This window comes from Camelus ferus, chromosome 28 (assembly GCF_009834535.1).
Source record: "Camelus ferus isolate YT-003-E chromosome 28, BCGSAC_Cfer_1.0, whole genome shotgun sequence".
NCBI lineage: Eukaryota > Metazoa > Chordata > Mammalia > Artiodactyla > Camelidae > Camelus > Camelus ferus.
In genome coordinates this window covers 7037216-7055576 of record NC_045723.1, presented here as the reverse complement: position 1 = coordinate 7055576, position 18361 = coordinate 7037216, and the positions used below count along the sequence as shown (strand labels likewise).

At 45.5% G+C, this 18361-nt stretch overlaps 1 protein-coding gene across 2 annotated transcripts in view; it reads right to left on the bottom strand.

The window, feature by feature from the left end:
- ST3GAL5 (ST3 beta-galactoside alpha-2,3-sialyltransferase 5) overlaps positions 1–12149 on the bottom strand; it is a 43672-nt gene extending 31523 nt beyond the window's left edge. The window contains exon 1 of one of the 2 annotated variants that reach the window (XM_032469504.1): positions 11985–12149. In XM_032469504.1, coding sequence (XP_032325395.1) covers positions 11985–12087 — 103 coding nt within the window. In that variant the 5' untranslated portion in view covers positions 12088–12149. Of the gene's footprint in view, positions 1–11421; positions 11781–11984 lie in introns of those variants that run through there. The other variant, XM_032469505.1, reaches the window with a different exon arrangement.
- Positions 12150–18361: the final 6212 nt, after the last annotated feature.

Here is an 18361-nt window from a genome sequence, read left to right as displayed (position 1 = left end):
GTGTCTCATTTCTATTTTAGGAATGTGAAATTTTACATACGATGTCAAAACCACAACAAACGTGCTGGTGAGACCATGCCGGCTATCTCCCCGTATCTTCTATTATTTGTTTAGTTTAAACGAGCAACACCTCCATCCCCGACTTGGCCTGCGTTTCTCCAACCTGACCACGCACAAGAACCACTTACTGCTGCAGACTCCCAGACCTCGTCCCCTGAATGTCCCACCTGGCAGGACCAGGTGAGGACACCAAATGTGATTTTGAACAAGCTCCCCCGAGTTCTGTGGGTGCGGCCCTTTGAGAAACCCTGCTCTCCAGCCAGCTTCTCACCGTTGTAATTAACAATGGATTTTAGCCTAAAGATTTTCAGATCCTCCTACAAACTGCACAGAGTTATGAGGACGTGCCTTCCTGGATAAATAAAAGCGTTGCTCTTTAAATACATAGTCTACACTCTACTAATTTTGACCACTTACCAACAAGCACGCACTTCAGTGATTCTGAGGTGTGCTTTTTAAATTACGTCTAATCAACAGGTATTCCTCTAACGTGGAGAATACATCAGTATTATCATTCAATTGCCTGCTTTTTGTATGTTTAAAAGTGTTAAAGGCAATTAACCTGAGCCCTTGGAATTCATAAACATTCTCCAAAACGAGAACATGCCTGGCAACTAGAGATGGTATTTCTCCAAGGTTTTACTGGAATGAAGAAGATATTAAGAGGGCAGTGACTCGTACAGGGTCAAGTCCCGAGTCCCCTCCCCGCCCTTCGCACCCGCCTCCAGTTCCCCCGTACCATCCTTACCCTTATCCTTTGGTCTCTGTTCACAAGTCGCCTTCCTTGACCACCCTCTGTCACACAGCACTCCCACCCCGGGCCCCGTTACTTACTTTCTTGCTTTATTTTACCACATACACTCATTAGTACTCACACAAATTTGTCTACTGTCTGCTCTCCCCACTAAAATACAAAATTCCGAGAGGAGGGACTGTCGACTTTGTTCACTGCTGTAACCTCGGAAACTCAAACAGTGCCTGGCAGGAAAGAGACGCTTAAATACTTATGGAATGAATGATTCAATGAATAAATGAATGCACTGATCAACAGCCTGCACCCAGAGCCCCACAGAAAAGCTAAACCAAACCCAGCAAGGTCCTAACGAGAGGCAGACGTGAAGACTGGACCCTTCCAGGAGTCCAGACATCGCTGGGCGTTTGTGACGTGTCCGGAGCACATCTGGCACGTGCAAAACAGGGACGGGAATCCCTTCTCAAACAAGAATCACTGTGTATGTCTGTGTGGCAAGGAAGGGAGATAAACAAAATCAAACAACTGTCCCACCCACCACCATGGGAAAATAAAAGAGCAACTGGGATCTGTTTTGTTTTTTAAGAGAAGAGGAAAGAGACATAATAATACTTAACTGCTTGGCTGTTGGCTGTTTCATGTTTCTGAGGCTGTTTGTTAACATGTAAGAAACAGGTTGGGTGATAATTAAGTTGCACGCTTCCTGGGGAGCCTCTCTTGCAGGGCAGCTGTAGGTTTAGTCTGAACCAGGCAAATGGGTAGCTCGGAGCTGGTTGACCAGATACCCCAGGACGCCCAGCAGGAGTGACGCCTTCGCCTTCTGGGACAGGAGCAGCAGTGACAGCAACACCAAACGGAAGAACCACCCGGTCAGGTGAAGCCACACTCTGGGAAATCAATCAATTGATTTCTGCAAAATCAACTGATTTTCTGCAAAATCAATTCTGAAGAGAGCTCAGCACTGCCAGAAATGACTTCAGTACTGACCACGGAAAGGGATCTACATCGAGCCCTGACTTCCAGTGCTAGACTGGCCGCAGCACCGTGACCTGGAGGCTTCCGGGTTTTTAAGCTTTATTTTTTGACATGATCTCAAACGTAGAGAGACTGCAAGAGGAGCACAAAGAATTGCCCTCCCCCAGACTACCCACCTGTTACCCGCCCATCCCACTGGCTTGGTCACTCCATTGGACGATGCACGTACTGCTTTTTTAACCATTTGAAAGTAAACTGAAGACACAATGCCATTTACCCCTAAATATTTTAGTATCTCCTAAATACAAGGCCATTGCCAGACACAACCACAGCATGATGATACAAATCAGGAAATTACGGTTGCTTTAATACTATTATCTAATCTAAAGACCTCAGACAAATTTCTTTAGCAGTCCTGATAATGGGCTTAGCACAAAAACAGGATCACATGTCCAGGATCACATGTGGCATTCAGCTGTCCTGTCTCTTCAGCCTCCTTTAATCTGAAACAGTTCCTGTGTCTTTCATGACCTCGGCATTTTTTGAACAGAACAGGCCAGCTGTTTTGTAGAATGGCCCTCCATTGAGATTTGTCTGTTTCTTCATGATCAGATCCAAGTCCTACATTTGGGGCAGGAATATCACAGAAGCGGTGCTGGCCTTTCTCGATGCATTTTCCCAGGAGGCACCTGATGGTGCTTTGTCCCAGTGCCGGGTGATGGTTAAAGTCGTGTAAGGCAAGTTTATCTACTGTCAAGTTACTACTTTCCCTTGGTAATTAAACTTGATGGGAGATACTTAGAGACTAAGTAATTATCCTGTTCCTCATCCGACTCGTTTCAGCACCCAGGATAAGGATTAAGTTCTGTGTGAGGTCAAGCAAGGTCAAACTTCCAGAAAAAGCCAGGGCTCGTTGAAGCAGGTGAGCAGCAACTAGCACTGAGTCGCCTCTAACAGACTTAATTCAAATAACCCCAGGGAATGTCCACTCTTAGTCATTAAGGAAAAAACTAGACTCTGGATTTCCTTTGCAGAGCATCGGTGAGTCCTCACGACTATACTAGCCTCCCTTACGGCGAGCCACGTCTGCTGGAAGCTCAGCCCTTCAATTTACAAGGTGTCCAGCGGTGACACCCAGGCTCAGAGGGCTGACAGCTAGTCCCCCGCACAGAGGCCCGGGTTTCCCGGGGCAATGCCGATGGGCTCAGCTGGGTGACTTCTGATCCGCTGCAGCACGGTTCAGGGAGCTATACTTAAAAACAAAACTCCAGCTCTCCATTGCCTTATACGAGGCACAGCCAGGTTTAGGAACTTCGATTTGGCTTATTCAAGAAATATGTTTTTAAAAAATTCTGTTATCACATAACTTCAGAAAGAATATTTTGAAGTCACACGCTGGTTGTTACACTACCACACAGTGACAGCCACTGCTAACGTTCTGGTCTGTGTTCCGTCTGCCTTTCCTCTTTGCACATGTATATTTTATCAGGATTGGGATCATAGTATCTATACCAGCCTTCTTCAGGTTGGGTTCCACCAGAGATTAAGCCCTATGGAAGAGGATTTGAGACTCTATTTTCTCAATTCTCCCAACGATGGTCTATAATTAGAATCACTCCGGAAGCAGAGGAGAGAAGTTCATTCATAACATACAATGGTGGCCTTTGAGCATTAGGGCTTAATTCTCTTGCAGAGCCCCAGTCAAGGAAGGCTGGTCTGTGCTGTTGTGTAATTTGCTTTGTTCACCTAATAATCCTTTAAACAAACATTTAATAAGTACATACCAGGCACTGCGACTATCAAAAAACATAAGACACAGCCTTTCTCTTGAAATGAAAAATCCAGCCAGGGAAAGCAAAAATACCTAAATACTCAACAAGCCAAATAACAGAGGAGCCATAGGATACCTGGAGTGCCCTGGGCAAGGGACCACCAGCTCCATCAGATGAAGTCAGGGAGGCCTCCCTGAGGAGGTGATGTGTAAATGGGTCCTTGAAGGATGGGCAAGAGCTCAGAGACAAAAAGAAGAGAGAGCAGGCATTCTGGATGGAAGGAAGGGCATGCCAAGATGCTCAGAGAGGACTGCTGAGGCCAGGTGACAGGGAATCTGGCGGAAAGTGGCAGAAGATGTGACAAAGAAGGAACCAGGCCCTCCAAACTGGACCAAGAGGAGGTGGCATCAGGCAACCTTCAGTGGTTCCCTTTTTTTGGGCAGGGAGGTAATTAGGTTTATTTATCTTTTTTCAGAGGAGGCACTGGAGATTGAACCCAGGACCTTGTGCACGCTAAGCACGTGCTCTACCACTTGAGCTATAGCCTTCCCCCCCAAGTGGTTCTTAAGCAGGAAGGTGAAGAGCTCACACCAGTGGGGAGGCCGTGGGAGGGCGTGGTCAGGGGGCTGCTGTGACCACCACAGCCAGGGCTGATGGGGCAGCCGGGTCGCAGCAGGGACAGCAAGGAGGGAAGCTGACAATAGCTGTGAAGGAAGAAGGTGACACAGAACTTGGTGACTGGGCTGCCAGGGGCTGTTCTTTTAGCACCAGCCAGTGGAGATCTGGCCTGCATAACTAATTCAAGCTGCTAATGGGGGAAAATTTTTAAAAAAGAAGCAAAGCAAAGCCTGCAAGAAGGCACCATCAGCTGCCACCATCCCACCATCCTCTGAGATGATTTAACGGCCGAGGTAGGGGCATTTGTCAAAGAGGAGGAGGCCAGAGAAATGACAGGACACTGGGGTAAACTGAGGAAGCTGCCTGTGCAACTGCCTGTCCTCCGTGGGCTCCTCCAAGCTCTAACAAAACTCCTTCCGTAGCAGCTCTCCGGTGGTGGGCCCTCATGTGACAGGTTATACACGCAGCATGCGCTACAGCAGAACACGTCTGTGGCACCCCCACAAGCGCCACAAATAAAGCGAAATCTAGAAGCCAGCTCTTTCATGGAAGATTTCCCCCTTAGCTAAAGGACATACGAGGAGATGAGCTGAAGAAATAGAGCTTAATAGAAAGTGAAAGTCAGTAGAACTAACATTAACATAAAAGCAACTCTGGGACCCAACATAAACAAGCTCTAGCACAGGGACCTTCCCCCAAACCAGATGATAACGGGAAACACCATGTATGAGATGATGGGAAAGTGTGTGAAAACTCTAAAAGTAACCAAGACCCCACCCCCCAAAAGAAAGGGTGAGGGTACGGGTTCTTAAGAAGTGGGATCATGAAGTGACATCACCAAACAAGATCTTAGAAATATTCCTCGGGGAGCAGCTGGCTGGTGGATGAGGAAGGAAAGGTGAAGGATTTGCTGGGCAGTTTAGGCAATAATCTGGTACAGTGGTCCCTTGGTACCCAGAGAGGATTGGTTCCAGGACCCTCCTCGGATATCAAAATCCACAGAAGTTCAAATCCCTTATTAAATGGTGTAGTATTTGCGTATAACCTATGCACAACCTCCTGTATACTTTAAATCATCTCTTGGTTACTTGTGACACCTGCTACAATGTAAATGCTACGTCCATAGTTGCTGCCATGCGGCAAATTCAAGTTTTGTTTTTTGGCACTTTCAGGAAATGATCCTTTTGGAATACTTTTGATCTGCAGTTGGCTGATATGGAGGGCTGACTGTATTCCATAATTCTATTTGTCCTCTAGGAACAGAAGAACAAAACTAGTCATACAAAACCCCAAATCAGAAAGTGTTCATGACCCTAGAGATGGAACTGAGGGGGACAGTGACAGGGAACGATCTGGAAGTAGACAGGCCCTGGCAGCTGAGAGACCGAAGGAGAACCGGCAATCACAGGAGACAAAGGAAAGTTGTGTTTGGGTCACTTCAAGCTCAGAACAAGTTAAGCACATTTGAATTCGTAAAACCGACAGCAGGTACTTCAGTCTGTAAGGGGCATGGTGGAAACACCCAATTTCCTTTTACATCCCGATCACGCACATCCATTTTACTCTCTGCTCCAAGAATGTGAGAGCCAGCCCCTGGGCAGGCTCCCAAACAGGCGTACCATGACTCCTGTAACTGGGTTTTAGTCAAGCATGGAGTAGGTGCCGGGGGATGGAGGAAGAAGCAATACAGACAGCCTCTTCTGCAGAAAGCTCTCTTCTCATTTTAAAAATCAGACAAGTAGCTCTATCACCAATGCAATTATTTTCCTCGTTTTTCTTTTTAACTTATTCTACATGGGACCTGAGGTCAGTGTTAGGAGATACATTTGGGGTACATCTGTGTATGTGGGTGTTTGGGAGGCGGCTCAGAAAAGGCTCCTGACTCCAGGAAGGAATGGGTAGGGCTGGGCAGGGAGGGGTTGGAGAGGCAGGTACCGCCTGAGCAGGGACAGCAGGCATTGAGGGGAGTGTCTGAAGGTCCTGCCCCGCAGGGAACAACGGACAGCAGGGGAACAATGAACGAGAGGCGGGGAAAGGAAGCAGGCCACGCCATGGGGGGCTGGAATATTATCCTAAGAGAAAAGAAGCAACTGTCGGGGAGGGGGTGGATTTAAACTGGAATTGGATTTTGGAGAGACTTTTCTTGAGGCAAGACTGGAGATGGGGAAGTCCTTCTGTGAGGCAGGACCAGTGAGGAGGTTGCCATGGAGACTCAGCAGAGTGATGATGGTGCCTGGGAGCGCAGGAACATGGACCAGGGAACACAACCACGTCAGCCACTTCAGATAATCCAACCAGGAATTCAATAGGAGCCCTTCTGAGGGGTAGCGTGGGAACGCACTGTATCCCGCAAAGACAGGGATGTGTTTGCCTCATCCATCACCCCCAGGCCAGACGGCCTGAGTCTGAACCCCCACTGTCTCTGTACCACAGTTTCTGAGTTTCTTAACCTCTCTGAGCCTCAATATCCTCATTTGTAAAACGGGGATAATAATGGTCCCACACTCATAAGGCTTTTGTGAAAACTTCATGAACTGATAGATAGAAGTGTCTAAAGCAGGTAAGGATAAAGTGAGTCTGTACAGTATTTATCCTCAGTTCTGTCCTGTCTCTTGTTTTGTAGCATGTGGGTTTGTTTGGGCGGTGGGGTAGTATAAGAGTTTCACCAAGAGTCCACTCTCTCTCTGCCAACCACAAAACACTGTTAGGTTCCCATGACCCTCAATTCACTTGGCAAATAACTAAATCCCACCCGCTAGCTCTGAATTGTCCCCTTTATCCAGATAGATCTCCTCAGCGTTTATAGGCTAGGATGCCACCAGCCACGTGCAGCTGCTGAGTGATTCAAACATGGCCAGACCAAACTGAGATGTGCTCTAACACAAGTGTAAGATGCACACCAGGCTTTGGAGACAGTGTGACCAGAAAATGTACAATAGCTTGCTAATAATTTTTATATTTATATTGATTTCATAATATATTGCACATAGTGGATTAACTAAAATATATTATTAAAATTAATTCACCTTTTTTTAAAAAAAACTTCCTTCTGATTCCGTGGATCTATTTTAATTGCTATGTTCTTGATTTAGCCAATTAGCTCATTTAATTTTTGCCTATTTTCTTGCTAATAGGAGTAATTAAGGCCACACATTTCCCTCTAAATAATGATTTAGTTACATCCCACAAGCTTTAAGTGTACAATTCATTCTACAAGTTTTGATATATATTTCATTGTTACTAGTTCTTAATCATTCAAATATAAATATTTCCTTTTTCATATATTTTTATTGAAGTATAGTCAGTTTCCAATGCTGTGTCAATTTCTGGTGACAGCCCAATGCTCCAGTCATACATGAACATACATACATTCATTTTCATATTCTTCTTCACCCTAAGTTACAAGATACTGAATATAGTTCTCTGTGCTACATAGTATAAACTTGTTGGTTATCTTATATATATATTAGTCAGTATCTGCAAATCTCAAACTCCCAATTTACCCCTTCCCACCCCCATCCCCACTGGGTAACCATAAGTTTGTTTTCTTTGAGTCTGTTTTTGTTTTGTAAATAAATTTGTCTCTTTTTTGTAAGCAAATCTAAATTTTTCTAATTCAAATTTTCAAATATGTTTTTTTAATTATATTTTTTAATTGATACATGATTTAACTTCATTATGTTCAGAGAACTTGGGTTATATGGCACTGATTATTTTAAACATGTTAGGACTTACTTTATGACCTGGTGTATGTTCAACTTTTGTAAAAGTATAATCTTCACTTGCTGAAACTATACTTTCTATTTAATCAGTTTGATCAAATGTGTTAACTGTGCTGTTTGTTGGATCAATCCCTTATTGGTTTTTAGTTAGCTTGTTTTGTTACTGAAAGAGGTATGCTAAAATCTCTCACTATGCTGGCAGATTTGTCAACTTTTTTTTGTCATTCTGTCACTTTTTACTTTATACAGTTTGAAGTTGTATTATTAGGCACATCGGAGTTCAGAAGTTTTTAATCTTCCTGGGAAATTGAAATGCTGATCCACCTGTTTCCTTTTAACTTTTAAAATGTAGCTACTAGAAAAATTTTAATTATATATATATGGCTTGGCTTATATTTCCACTGGACAGAGATTGCCCAGAAGAAGAATAAGCAAGAAGCCTGAACCAGCCACAAATCCTGGGGGACAAAGGACTTGATTGCAGAAAATGACAAGCAAAGAGAAGAGGGTGTCAGTGGCCTTGTAAAAGTACCCCAACTCTCTCCTCCTCTCTTGCTGCTGGGATCTAGATTAGAAATGAGAACAAGAGGTTTGTGAAAAGCAGAAAGGAGGTGAAGAACGAGGCAGAAGAGAAAGAAAAAGGAGAAGCTGAGGAGAGAAGAAGGCTGTGGAAGAAGGAACTCTGCATAACAGAAAAACTGCTCCTGCTCTGAACCCAATACATAGAAGTCTTTAAATATGACAATGAGCCCCAGCCTCAAAGACAGCCTTCATGTTCAAAACACAGACCTACTATTCCATCAAAGAAGACCTTTTTTCAAATTTGTTATCTGTATCAATGTTTCTCTCTTTAAGTTAATCAGATCATATCCCATGATACTGAACCATTCATTCCAGATATTAAAAACTTGAAAGGGGGAAGAATTCATGGCTGTTTAAGAGTTGGTGAACCATCCAATAAATTAATGCTGGATATTTTTCCACAAACATGTCTTGTATGGTCTCGAAAGACAAAACAAGAAATAGGTCCTTCTTCTAGGACACACCAGAGTTCTTACGTAGGAATCCACAGGTACAGGGAAGCCACATAAGCAAAAACAAAGTAGGGAAAGTGCGGCGTCAGGAAACCTGAGCGAGGAGAGGTCCCCGGAGCGTTTGCAGCAGTTTGGCCAGAGACACCATCCCCTCACCACGATGGCTCATGAAACCAAAGGGCTCCCCACAGCTCGCCCTGTCCCTGGGATCGGGGGATGACTTCACATGCTGAGAACACACAGGGCACAGCCAAGCACAGACTGACCGCGGCTCCTGGTACAACTCCTGCCTCAGTCTCCTCCACTGAAAGTCAATGTCACAATCATCAGCTGGTAGTGAAGAACTACCAATGCAGTTATTCCAAAACTGGAATGAAATAGCTCTGCCCGTGGTTCCCAAAGCTGAGTACACACGCTGGATTCTGTGACCCAGGAACCACTCCCTTCCATAGACCCCTATCAGAAATGCGTATGCATGGATATCAAAGACAGATGCAAAAGCAGTCACCAAATGGCCATCAACAGGGCACACACAAATATACGGTATATAATCCACGCAACTGGCCAAATCAGCAATGAGAGTGAGCACCTTACAAGGGCAGGCGTGAAGCTCAGAAACTCAACTCATAAGGAAAGAAGATGGACAGTGCAGGACTCCACATAGGAAGCCAGCAGGGGTTATCTTTGAGGAGGTAGGGACAAGAAGGGAGCCTTCTGCTTCTTGATCTGAGGGCATGGTATGCTGAGTGTGGAAAATGTGCTGAACAGCACACTTACGGTGTGCCTGCTTTTCTAGTATGTATGATATACTTAGGGAAAAAAGAAAAAGAGACAGCTCTCCAGGTAGGACAAGCCTGGCAGTGTCCTCCCTCGTACCCACTCTAACCTCGTTTTTTCCTGCTCCCTGAAACATCTTCCTCACTCCGTCTCTGCCCGTGTGCTTAAGCTGGTCTCTCTCCGGAGAGCCCATGCGTCACCGCCACATTCATGGCTTCCTCCCACACCAGGCCAGAGATTCACCCACTTTCGGATGCCTCCACTAACCTACACCACGCATATCCATCCGGCCCTTGCTTCTCCTTCCTCAGCTGTTAGGGAGTTCATACCATCATTAATATGCGCATAATCCCAGTTGCTTTAATTCCGCCAAGGCTTCCCAGCTAGACCAAAAACAGAGATCGCCCTCTGGGAGTGATCTCAATACGTCTCCACGGTCAGCTCCGATTAAATCGATTAAATTGCTCCTTGGGAGCTAGAAAGGTGTGGAAAGTGAGCCTTAACTGTTCTTCCAAAACACTCCCGCCTGTCCCCAGCACCTGGATGGATGCCCACTGAGGACCCGGAACCTTTTTTATTGCCCGTTCACCTTCCAAGAGACTCCTGCCAAACAGTCTTGTTGGAGAAGGCAGGGAAGGACCAGAGGAGGCACATCAAAGAACAAAGGGTTTGTTCTTATTCCACCTTGAATATAGTTTTAAAACCAATACTAATCTATTTTTATTGTATGGGACAATTTAGCAGTTTGTGCCAAAATTATAAGCATTTCCAAATAAGGCAGTCATAAAAGCTCATTTTTAGAACTTGGGTCTTTTAGTCCTCTCCCTCTCTCTTCCATAAACACCTTGCTGTCTTCCCACCCATTTCTTTTCTTGCCTGGAGGAACAAAGCAAGGTTCATTTCATCTTACAGGACCAGCAGCACTCGAACAATGGACAGACATGCGAAAAAGTCCCTGGCATTCTGATGCCTGGACTCTCCTAGTTCACATCAGTCTCTCCTCGTCCAAGCACAGGCTGGACTTTAGGTGATCCTTGGCTCCACGACTAGAAATGTAAGCTATTCTTCTAAACTGTCAAGCATTCAAGATTATACAAGTGAAACCCCAATCTATCCTGGCCGTTTTTCAGTCTGCGCCCCTTCACTCAGCAGCCGTGGGTTCCTCTTCCAGTTTCAGGACTCATCCTTCTGTGGAAGAGGATTACCAGTCATCAGCCCAGAGGAGGGCTCGGTTTAACACCAGAGGGCAGGAGATGCGTCTCCTTCCTCTTTGTAATCCCAACACTCAGCACAGTGCTTGGCCCAACGGGCAGGCAACACAAGGGTGCCAGATGCAGCCCAGCAGGTAAAACCAATTCCCCCTTTAAAGGACCGATACCTACTTAAGCAAAGGCCACATACATGAATTAAGACACTAGGACGTAAAATTTGTCTTTCAAGTCAGCTAGTGATTCTGCAGGACCCTCTTCACTGGTAAACGCATTCTGCAGTTAGAACCACTGAACCAGGGGCCTAAAAGGGTCCTCGGCCATCAGTAGGTCAAGCCTCCCTGTGCAGACCAGGAGACAGAGCCCCACAGGGGGATCAGTGTCAGCCAAAGTCACTGGCCTCTTCCTATTCACTTGCTCCCCGAAGCAGCTCTCCGAAAACCTTGCCTTATTTACATCCCAAAGGCGCAAATGAATGCCTGCCCACGTCAAGGCACTGCTTACAATTCAGGAGAAACTAAAAGTCACCAAAACTTGTCTCTTCCGCAGGGCTGGCCGCAGAGAGGGGGCAGGGAAGGTCAAGGGCGAATTTCCATCTGCAGACACCGCACATCACGCCTTCCCGCTAGGTGCAAAGGGCAGTTTCGGGATCTGCTAGCCACACCGCGAAAAGTCCCCAATCCTGTCCCAGGGAAATGAATTAAGTCGGCTCTCCTGGCTCGGAAGCTTCCAGCAATGAATTAAAACCCAAGCCGCTGCGGCAGGCTGAGGGGAAAGGGCCACTGCGGCTGGACCCCACATCCCGGCCGTTCACCCCTCCGCCTCCACCGTGTCTACACTTGCCCGGGCCGCGGCGTCCCCCGCCAGTCCACTCGGCGCGAGGCCACGGCTCTCCGCCGGCGACCCCGCGAGGCGCATCTGGGGGAGCCGAGCCCTGGCCGCGGCCCGCGGGGGCTGGGGCGGAGCCGCCGGGCCCAGCCACGCGGGGGCAGGGACGGATCGCCGCCGCCGCCGCCGCCCCCGGCCCGCGGGCCCGGCTAAGCCAAGGAGGGGGCTGCGCCACGTACCTCGGCCGGCAGGTGCCGCCGCCGCCGCCGCCGCCGCCGCCGCCGCCTCGGGTCGCGGCTGCAGGGGCCGCCGCTCGGCGCCGCCCGCCGCCTTCGTCCGCATACTAGGGAGGGGGCGCCGCGCTCGCGCCCATTCAGTCCGGGACCGTCTGCTCCCCGGCGCGGATGCGGAGGCGGGATGTGGGCGGGGCCTGGCGTCACGGGGACAAGAGAGGCCAATCGGAGCGCGCGAGGGCTCCCGCTGCGGCCCCGCTCCCTGGACGCGCAACCTCCACCCCGCGGGGTTAGGGGAGCCGGGCGCCCTCAGCCGGACGGCCGGGGCAGGGGTCCCGGACACCCACTGCCCCTGGGAGCTCTGCGTGCGGTTGGATGGTGGAAGGAACAAAAGATGTATTTAGACTCGCTATAGGCTTTTTACTGCGCAGAGCACTCGTCGATGCGGAGCCGCTGAATGAACGGGCTTTACGTAGTCACGTGCTTCATTCTCAAGGAAGAACCCCCCCCAGGCGACGCTGTTTCGGTGTTCCCAGAGGCCTCGAGACCAGCTCAGGGGCAGCCTAAGTGTGTCTGAGATTTGCAGAACAGCTTTATGTTGTTCCACATGTCAGAGAAAAGCGAGATAGCACTAATTGCATAGATCGGTAATTGAGACCCAGAGAGCAGTTACCCTACATCATTGGAGCACTGAGTGGAGCCAGGATCAGAACCTGCGCCTGGAGCGCCTAATTCCATACCTCCTGAGTCCCCCGTGATTCCGGAGAGAAAATGTCACACAGTTTTTAAAAGCATGAATATTAGTGAATCCCAGAATTCAGGAATGAAAAAGAGTTGAAAGCACAGATACGCTATTTCGTTAACACAGCTGAGTGTGTCTGATTTACCTGCGACATTTCTGCGCCGTTGGACTTGTTGACTCTTTAGTAAAGTTGGTCTGCTCCCAGAATGTCCTTCCGGGTTGACGAATACAGAGCATCGCAGTCATGTGCCTGTGATGTCCGTACCCTTTCCAATTTGAAAAGGAAAATCCTAGACACTGAGCAAAATATATTCGCATAAACTGACAGTCTTGTCACTTTTTTTGCAACATCTTCACAGGGTTTGCAAACAAGTTTTGACGTTGTCTGTGTTCTTCCGCCCGTGAAGGCAGGGGTGCTGGGGGAAAAATGTGGTGTCTGGGTAACAAAGATCAGAGGGGAGATCCTGGAAAGGAAAGGGTGGAAGGACTCTGCCTTCACACCTCCCAAAGGGATCTTGCCATAAAAATGTTTCTGGATTATTCTAAGGTGAGGACACCTGAGCATTTTGAAACTATTGGAGGAAACCCTGTCACTAGGAGATCTAAATCCAGTGTGTTGGCCAAGGCTGGCCAGCAGAGCAGTGGCTGGCTCAGTGGGATCAGTGACAGCTGAGGACCTCATACCCCCTCTCACTTGGAGACCAGCCCGAGACCTGCCTGCTTGATCAGCCAATCTTTGCTTGCCTCAGCTCTTCTTCGCCTTTTCTCCCAGTTACTCCTTGTCCATAAAGCCAGGCCTTATTTGAAAGTATTTATTTAGAACAGAAACACTTAAACTTCCAGTTACTCCACCACTAGCAGAACCATGGTGAGACCTGAGCACCACTGTCTTCCTTTCCTGAGCAGGGCCCCATCCATCCACCACCACACTTCAGCCAGCCCGGAGACAGGCAAAGCCCAGACACCCTTTATGGCTGGCGTGGGGGTCGGCGGTGTCCTGGCTTGGAAGAGTGGGTGTATGGTAGGAGTGAGGAAGAAAGGGAGCTTGAAGCTGCATCTGAGCCTAATAGGACAGCTGTTAAATTCACCCTGCCCACAACCTCACTCACATTTGGTAACGAGAGAGGCTGACTTGTGCTCATTACTTTGATCATTCTCATAGCAGGCATTGTGGTTGTCCCCAACATCCATCCCAGTTCCCCGCTCTTGGATGCAACTCAAGTCTCCACCGCTCTTAGCTCTATGACTGGGCTCTGATTGGTCTAAGTCAGTGGTTCTTAAAGTATGGTCTGAAGACCCCTGGTGGTGGGGGGGGTCCCTGAGGACCTTTCAGAGAATCTCTGGAGTCAAAATTATTTCATTATAATATAAGACATTATTTACTTTTCTCACTGATGGTGCCAAAAGCAAAAGTATGTAAAAGATGTGCTGATGCTTTCCCAAATCAAGGGAATGGCACCCGACTGTGCTAGTGTTTGCACCACCACAAACTCATGGTGGAAAAAAATGCGGTTGCATTTAAGAATGTTTCTGATGGAGCGGCAAAAATGTGATCAACTAATTAAAATCTCAACCCCTAAGATTTTAAAATCTTTCTAAAAAATTTTATATGACAAAATGGAAACTGCACGTAAAATACTCTTGCTGCAAACCAAAATATGATGGTTGTCTAAGGAGAAGCACTCATGCAATCATTTGAGTTGTAAGCTGAGCTAGCTGGTTGTTTTTGTTTGTTTGTTTTCATGGAATACCATTTTTACTTGAGAAAACAACTGACAAATTATGGTTATTTCAACCTGGGTATTTGGTAGACATTTTCTTGAAAATGAACTAAGTGAGCTTGTCTCTTCAAGGAAAACAATCGACTGTTTGTTGCTAATGATGACCAATTTCAACTTTCTTGGAATTTTGGAAGCTTGCATTGCCATCAGCTTGACAGCTTCTCAATATTTAAGGACTTTTCTGATCAGCTCAGTGGTGATATAAATGAATGTGATTTTTGGAAGTTGGGTAATGTGTTGTGTGCCAACATTTGGAAGACCTGCATTTACTCAGTGAACCAAAATTTCCAAGTGGCTGATGCATGATGTTACAAAATCATACATGGGTAAAAGATACATTTTAAATGCAAGGCAGACAATGGATATTAATTTAACAATATGAAAAGTTTATAGATAAGGTTTCAGATTCCACAGTGCAACAAGCTTTTAAGAAATTACCTCTTGTAGAGTTTTGGTGTAGTATCAAAGAATATCGACAATTATCCTAAAAGACTATGAAAACACTACTCTCTTTTCCAATTACATATCAATGTGAAGCAGACTTTCTTCATATTCTTTAACTAAAACAATTTGCAACAGATTGCATGCAGAAGCAGATATGAAAATCCAGCTGTCTTCTGTTAAGCCAGACTTAAAGAGACTTGCAAATATGTTATTTTTAAAAAAGCCATTATTCTCACCATCTTTTTGTTTTGGAAAACATAGGCTTTTTGGTCAACATGTTATGTTAACATGTAATTTTATTTTTTTAATGAATAATTGTATTATTTTTAATAAATTTAAATTTTCTTCCAGTTTTATTGAGATACACTTGACACACAGCACTGTATAAATTCATGATGTACAACATAATGATCTGACTTACATACATCATGAAATGATTTTCTCAGTGAGGTAAGTTAGCATCCATCATCTCATATAGATATAAAATTAGATTATAGATAAGAAATAGAAAAAATTAGATTATACATAAGAAATAGAGAAAAAGTATTCCCTCATGATGAGAATTTTCAGGATTTATTCTCTTAACAATGCTCATATATAACGTACAGCATTGTTGATTATATTTATCATGTTGTACATTACATTCCTGGCACTTATTTTACAACTGCTTTGCACCTTTTGACTTCCTCCATCCAATTCCCCTCTCTCCATCCTCCACCTTTGGTAGCCACAAATCTGGTCTCTTTTTCTATGAGTTTGTTTGTTTTTAAAGTATAATGAACCTACAATACTGTTACACAACATAGTGGTTTGATATTTCTATACATTTCAAAATGATCACCATGGTAAGTCCTGTTATAATCTGTCCCAAAGCCATCACATAATTATTGACTATATTCCCTACACTGTACGTTTCATACTGGTGACTCCTTTATTTTGCAACTGGAAATCTGTATCTCTTAATCACCCTGACCTATTTCCTTTCTCCCTCAATGTTTTCCCCTCTGACAGCCACCAGTTTGTTCTCTGTATATGTAACTCTGTTTCTGTTTTGTTATGTTTGCTCCTTTGTTTTGTTTTTTAGATTCCACATGTAAGTCCCATATATGTGTCTTACATCCTTTACCTATTCATGTATTGATGGAGCACTTAAGTTGCTTCCATATCTTGGCTATTGTAGATAATGCTTCAGTGAACATAGAGGTGCATATATCTTTTAGAATTAACGTTTTCATTTTATTCGTGTGAACACCAAGGAGTGGAATTGCTAGCACATGATAGTTCTATTTTTAGTTTTCTGAGGCATCTCCATACTGTTTTCCATAGTGTCTGGACCAATTTACAGTCTCACCAGCAGTGCACGAGGGTTCCCTTTTCTCCAGATCCTTGTTCACACCTATAATTTGTTGTCTTTTTTGATGCCAGCCTTTCTGGCACGTGTGATGTGATATCTCATTGAGGTTTTGATCTGCATTTCCCGGATGATTAGTGAGACTGAGCATCTTTTCATGTGCCCATTGGCCATCTGTATGTCTTCTTTGGAAAAATGTCTATTCAGATCCTCTGCCCACTTTTTAATTGGATTATTTGTCTTCTTGATGTTGAGTTGTCTGTGTATAGTTCAGATGTTAACCCCTTATTGACTGTATCATTTGCAAGTATCTCCTCCCTTTCAGTAGGTGACCTTTTTGTTTTCTTGGTACTTTCCTTCACCATGCACAAGCTTTTTAGTTTGCACTAGTCCCATGCATTTGTTTTTGCTTTTGTTTCCCTTGCCTGAGGAGACATATCCCCCCAAAACGTTACTAAGACTGATGTCAGAGAGTATTCTGCCTAGATTTTCTTCTAGGCGTTTTATGGTTTTAGGTTTTACATTTAAGTCTTTAATCCATCTTACCTCTGTATGTTCCAGTTTTATGAATTCCACTGTGGGTAAGCTAGCCAACTTCAGGTGCCCCAGTTGATGCACTATGTACTGTTCGGGCATATTTTTCCCCACAGTAGGTGCTAAGGCCTCAGGATAATATCCCTTCTAGGGCTTACTCCTTCAGCCATCATCATTGCAACACAAAATAGTTTCTAAAGTGAAGTTGGAAGGAGGAAGGAAACCTAGCACAGCTGAGTGGCATCAAAAGTGCCATCAACAATTTTGAGGGCAATAAGGACCAGTGGCATCTGATCTTGAATAGCAAGGTTATAGCATATTTTTATTTTCTTTTGCTTTTATGTTTTCCCAAATTGGACAACATGCGCATGTACTGCTGATACATTAAGAAAAAAAAATAGTACTATACTATCATTTTTTTAATACCCCACTGAATGCAGGCTTCAGCTTAGAGAGCAGGTTGGGATTGGAGAGCAGATTGCTCTTATGGTGAGAGAGCTCTTGGGCTAAAATTGCTAGCAGGGAAGAAAGAAGATCTGTAAGGTATACAGATGGGCCCAGTAAATAAACTTCCTTTCATTTCTAGCTTTGCCAAGAGCCAACTTCAAAGAATCAAGGGGATGAACAACATCCCCAAGGGTTAAGGAATCGTTAATTATGCTTTAAGCAAACTGGCTGGAATATTTGCAGTTAAAAAACAGAGAGAGAGAGTAAGACCAGTGTGAAGATTATGTAAACACTGGAAAAGGCTTCAGATGTAACATTAAGTGAAAACAAAAAAAAGAGGATACAGATTGGATGCGAATTTCCAGTACATGGTCAAAAACTGGAAGAGAACTTGGAAGAAGAAACCAGTTGTGGTGTTAGGGTGGTGGGACCATGAGTCATCTTTTCTTCCCTTTTAAGAAATGTACTTCCATGTTGCTAAATGTTGTTTTTTACAATAAATAAAAATGCAGGAAGTCCTTGGTTCAAATTACCACGGTCTCAGAGGCTTCTCCAGATGGCCTGTTTCTTTTCGCCTGCCAAATGGTTCTCATCTGACACCAAGACAGACGTTCTGCCTTCCCCAGGGCCTGGCATCTTTGGAGCTGTTAGGGGTGACGCTGATGTGACTATTTTGTAAGTGGCCGGAAGGAAAGGAGAGAAGGAAGTTGTAGCAGCTGAGACTGAGGATGTGTATGAGGTGGGGGGTCGGGAATCCCTGGACCTGCACCACCATCACCACCTCATGGGGGTTCCAGCCCAGGCACTGTCTTTGTCTTTTCCCCCTGGTGGGCTTCACCTTCTGTTTGACTCCCACCCCGGTCCTCCTGAGGTGCTGTGTCTCCCTCAGTCCCCAGGGGCTGGAGCACAGCTGTAGCCAACAGAACACATACCCCATCTGCTGCCCCGAAGCACAGAGGAAGTCGATCCCTTGAGGTTTTTGTAGGAATGTTCCCTGAGAGCAATAAAGGGAGGAAAAGAATTGTTACAAAAGCATCAGGGGCGGCTATCAATGGACAAAGGATGGCTCAGATTAAGGACACAG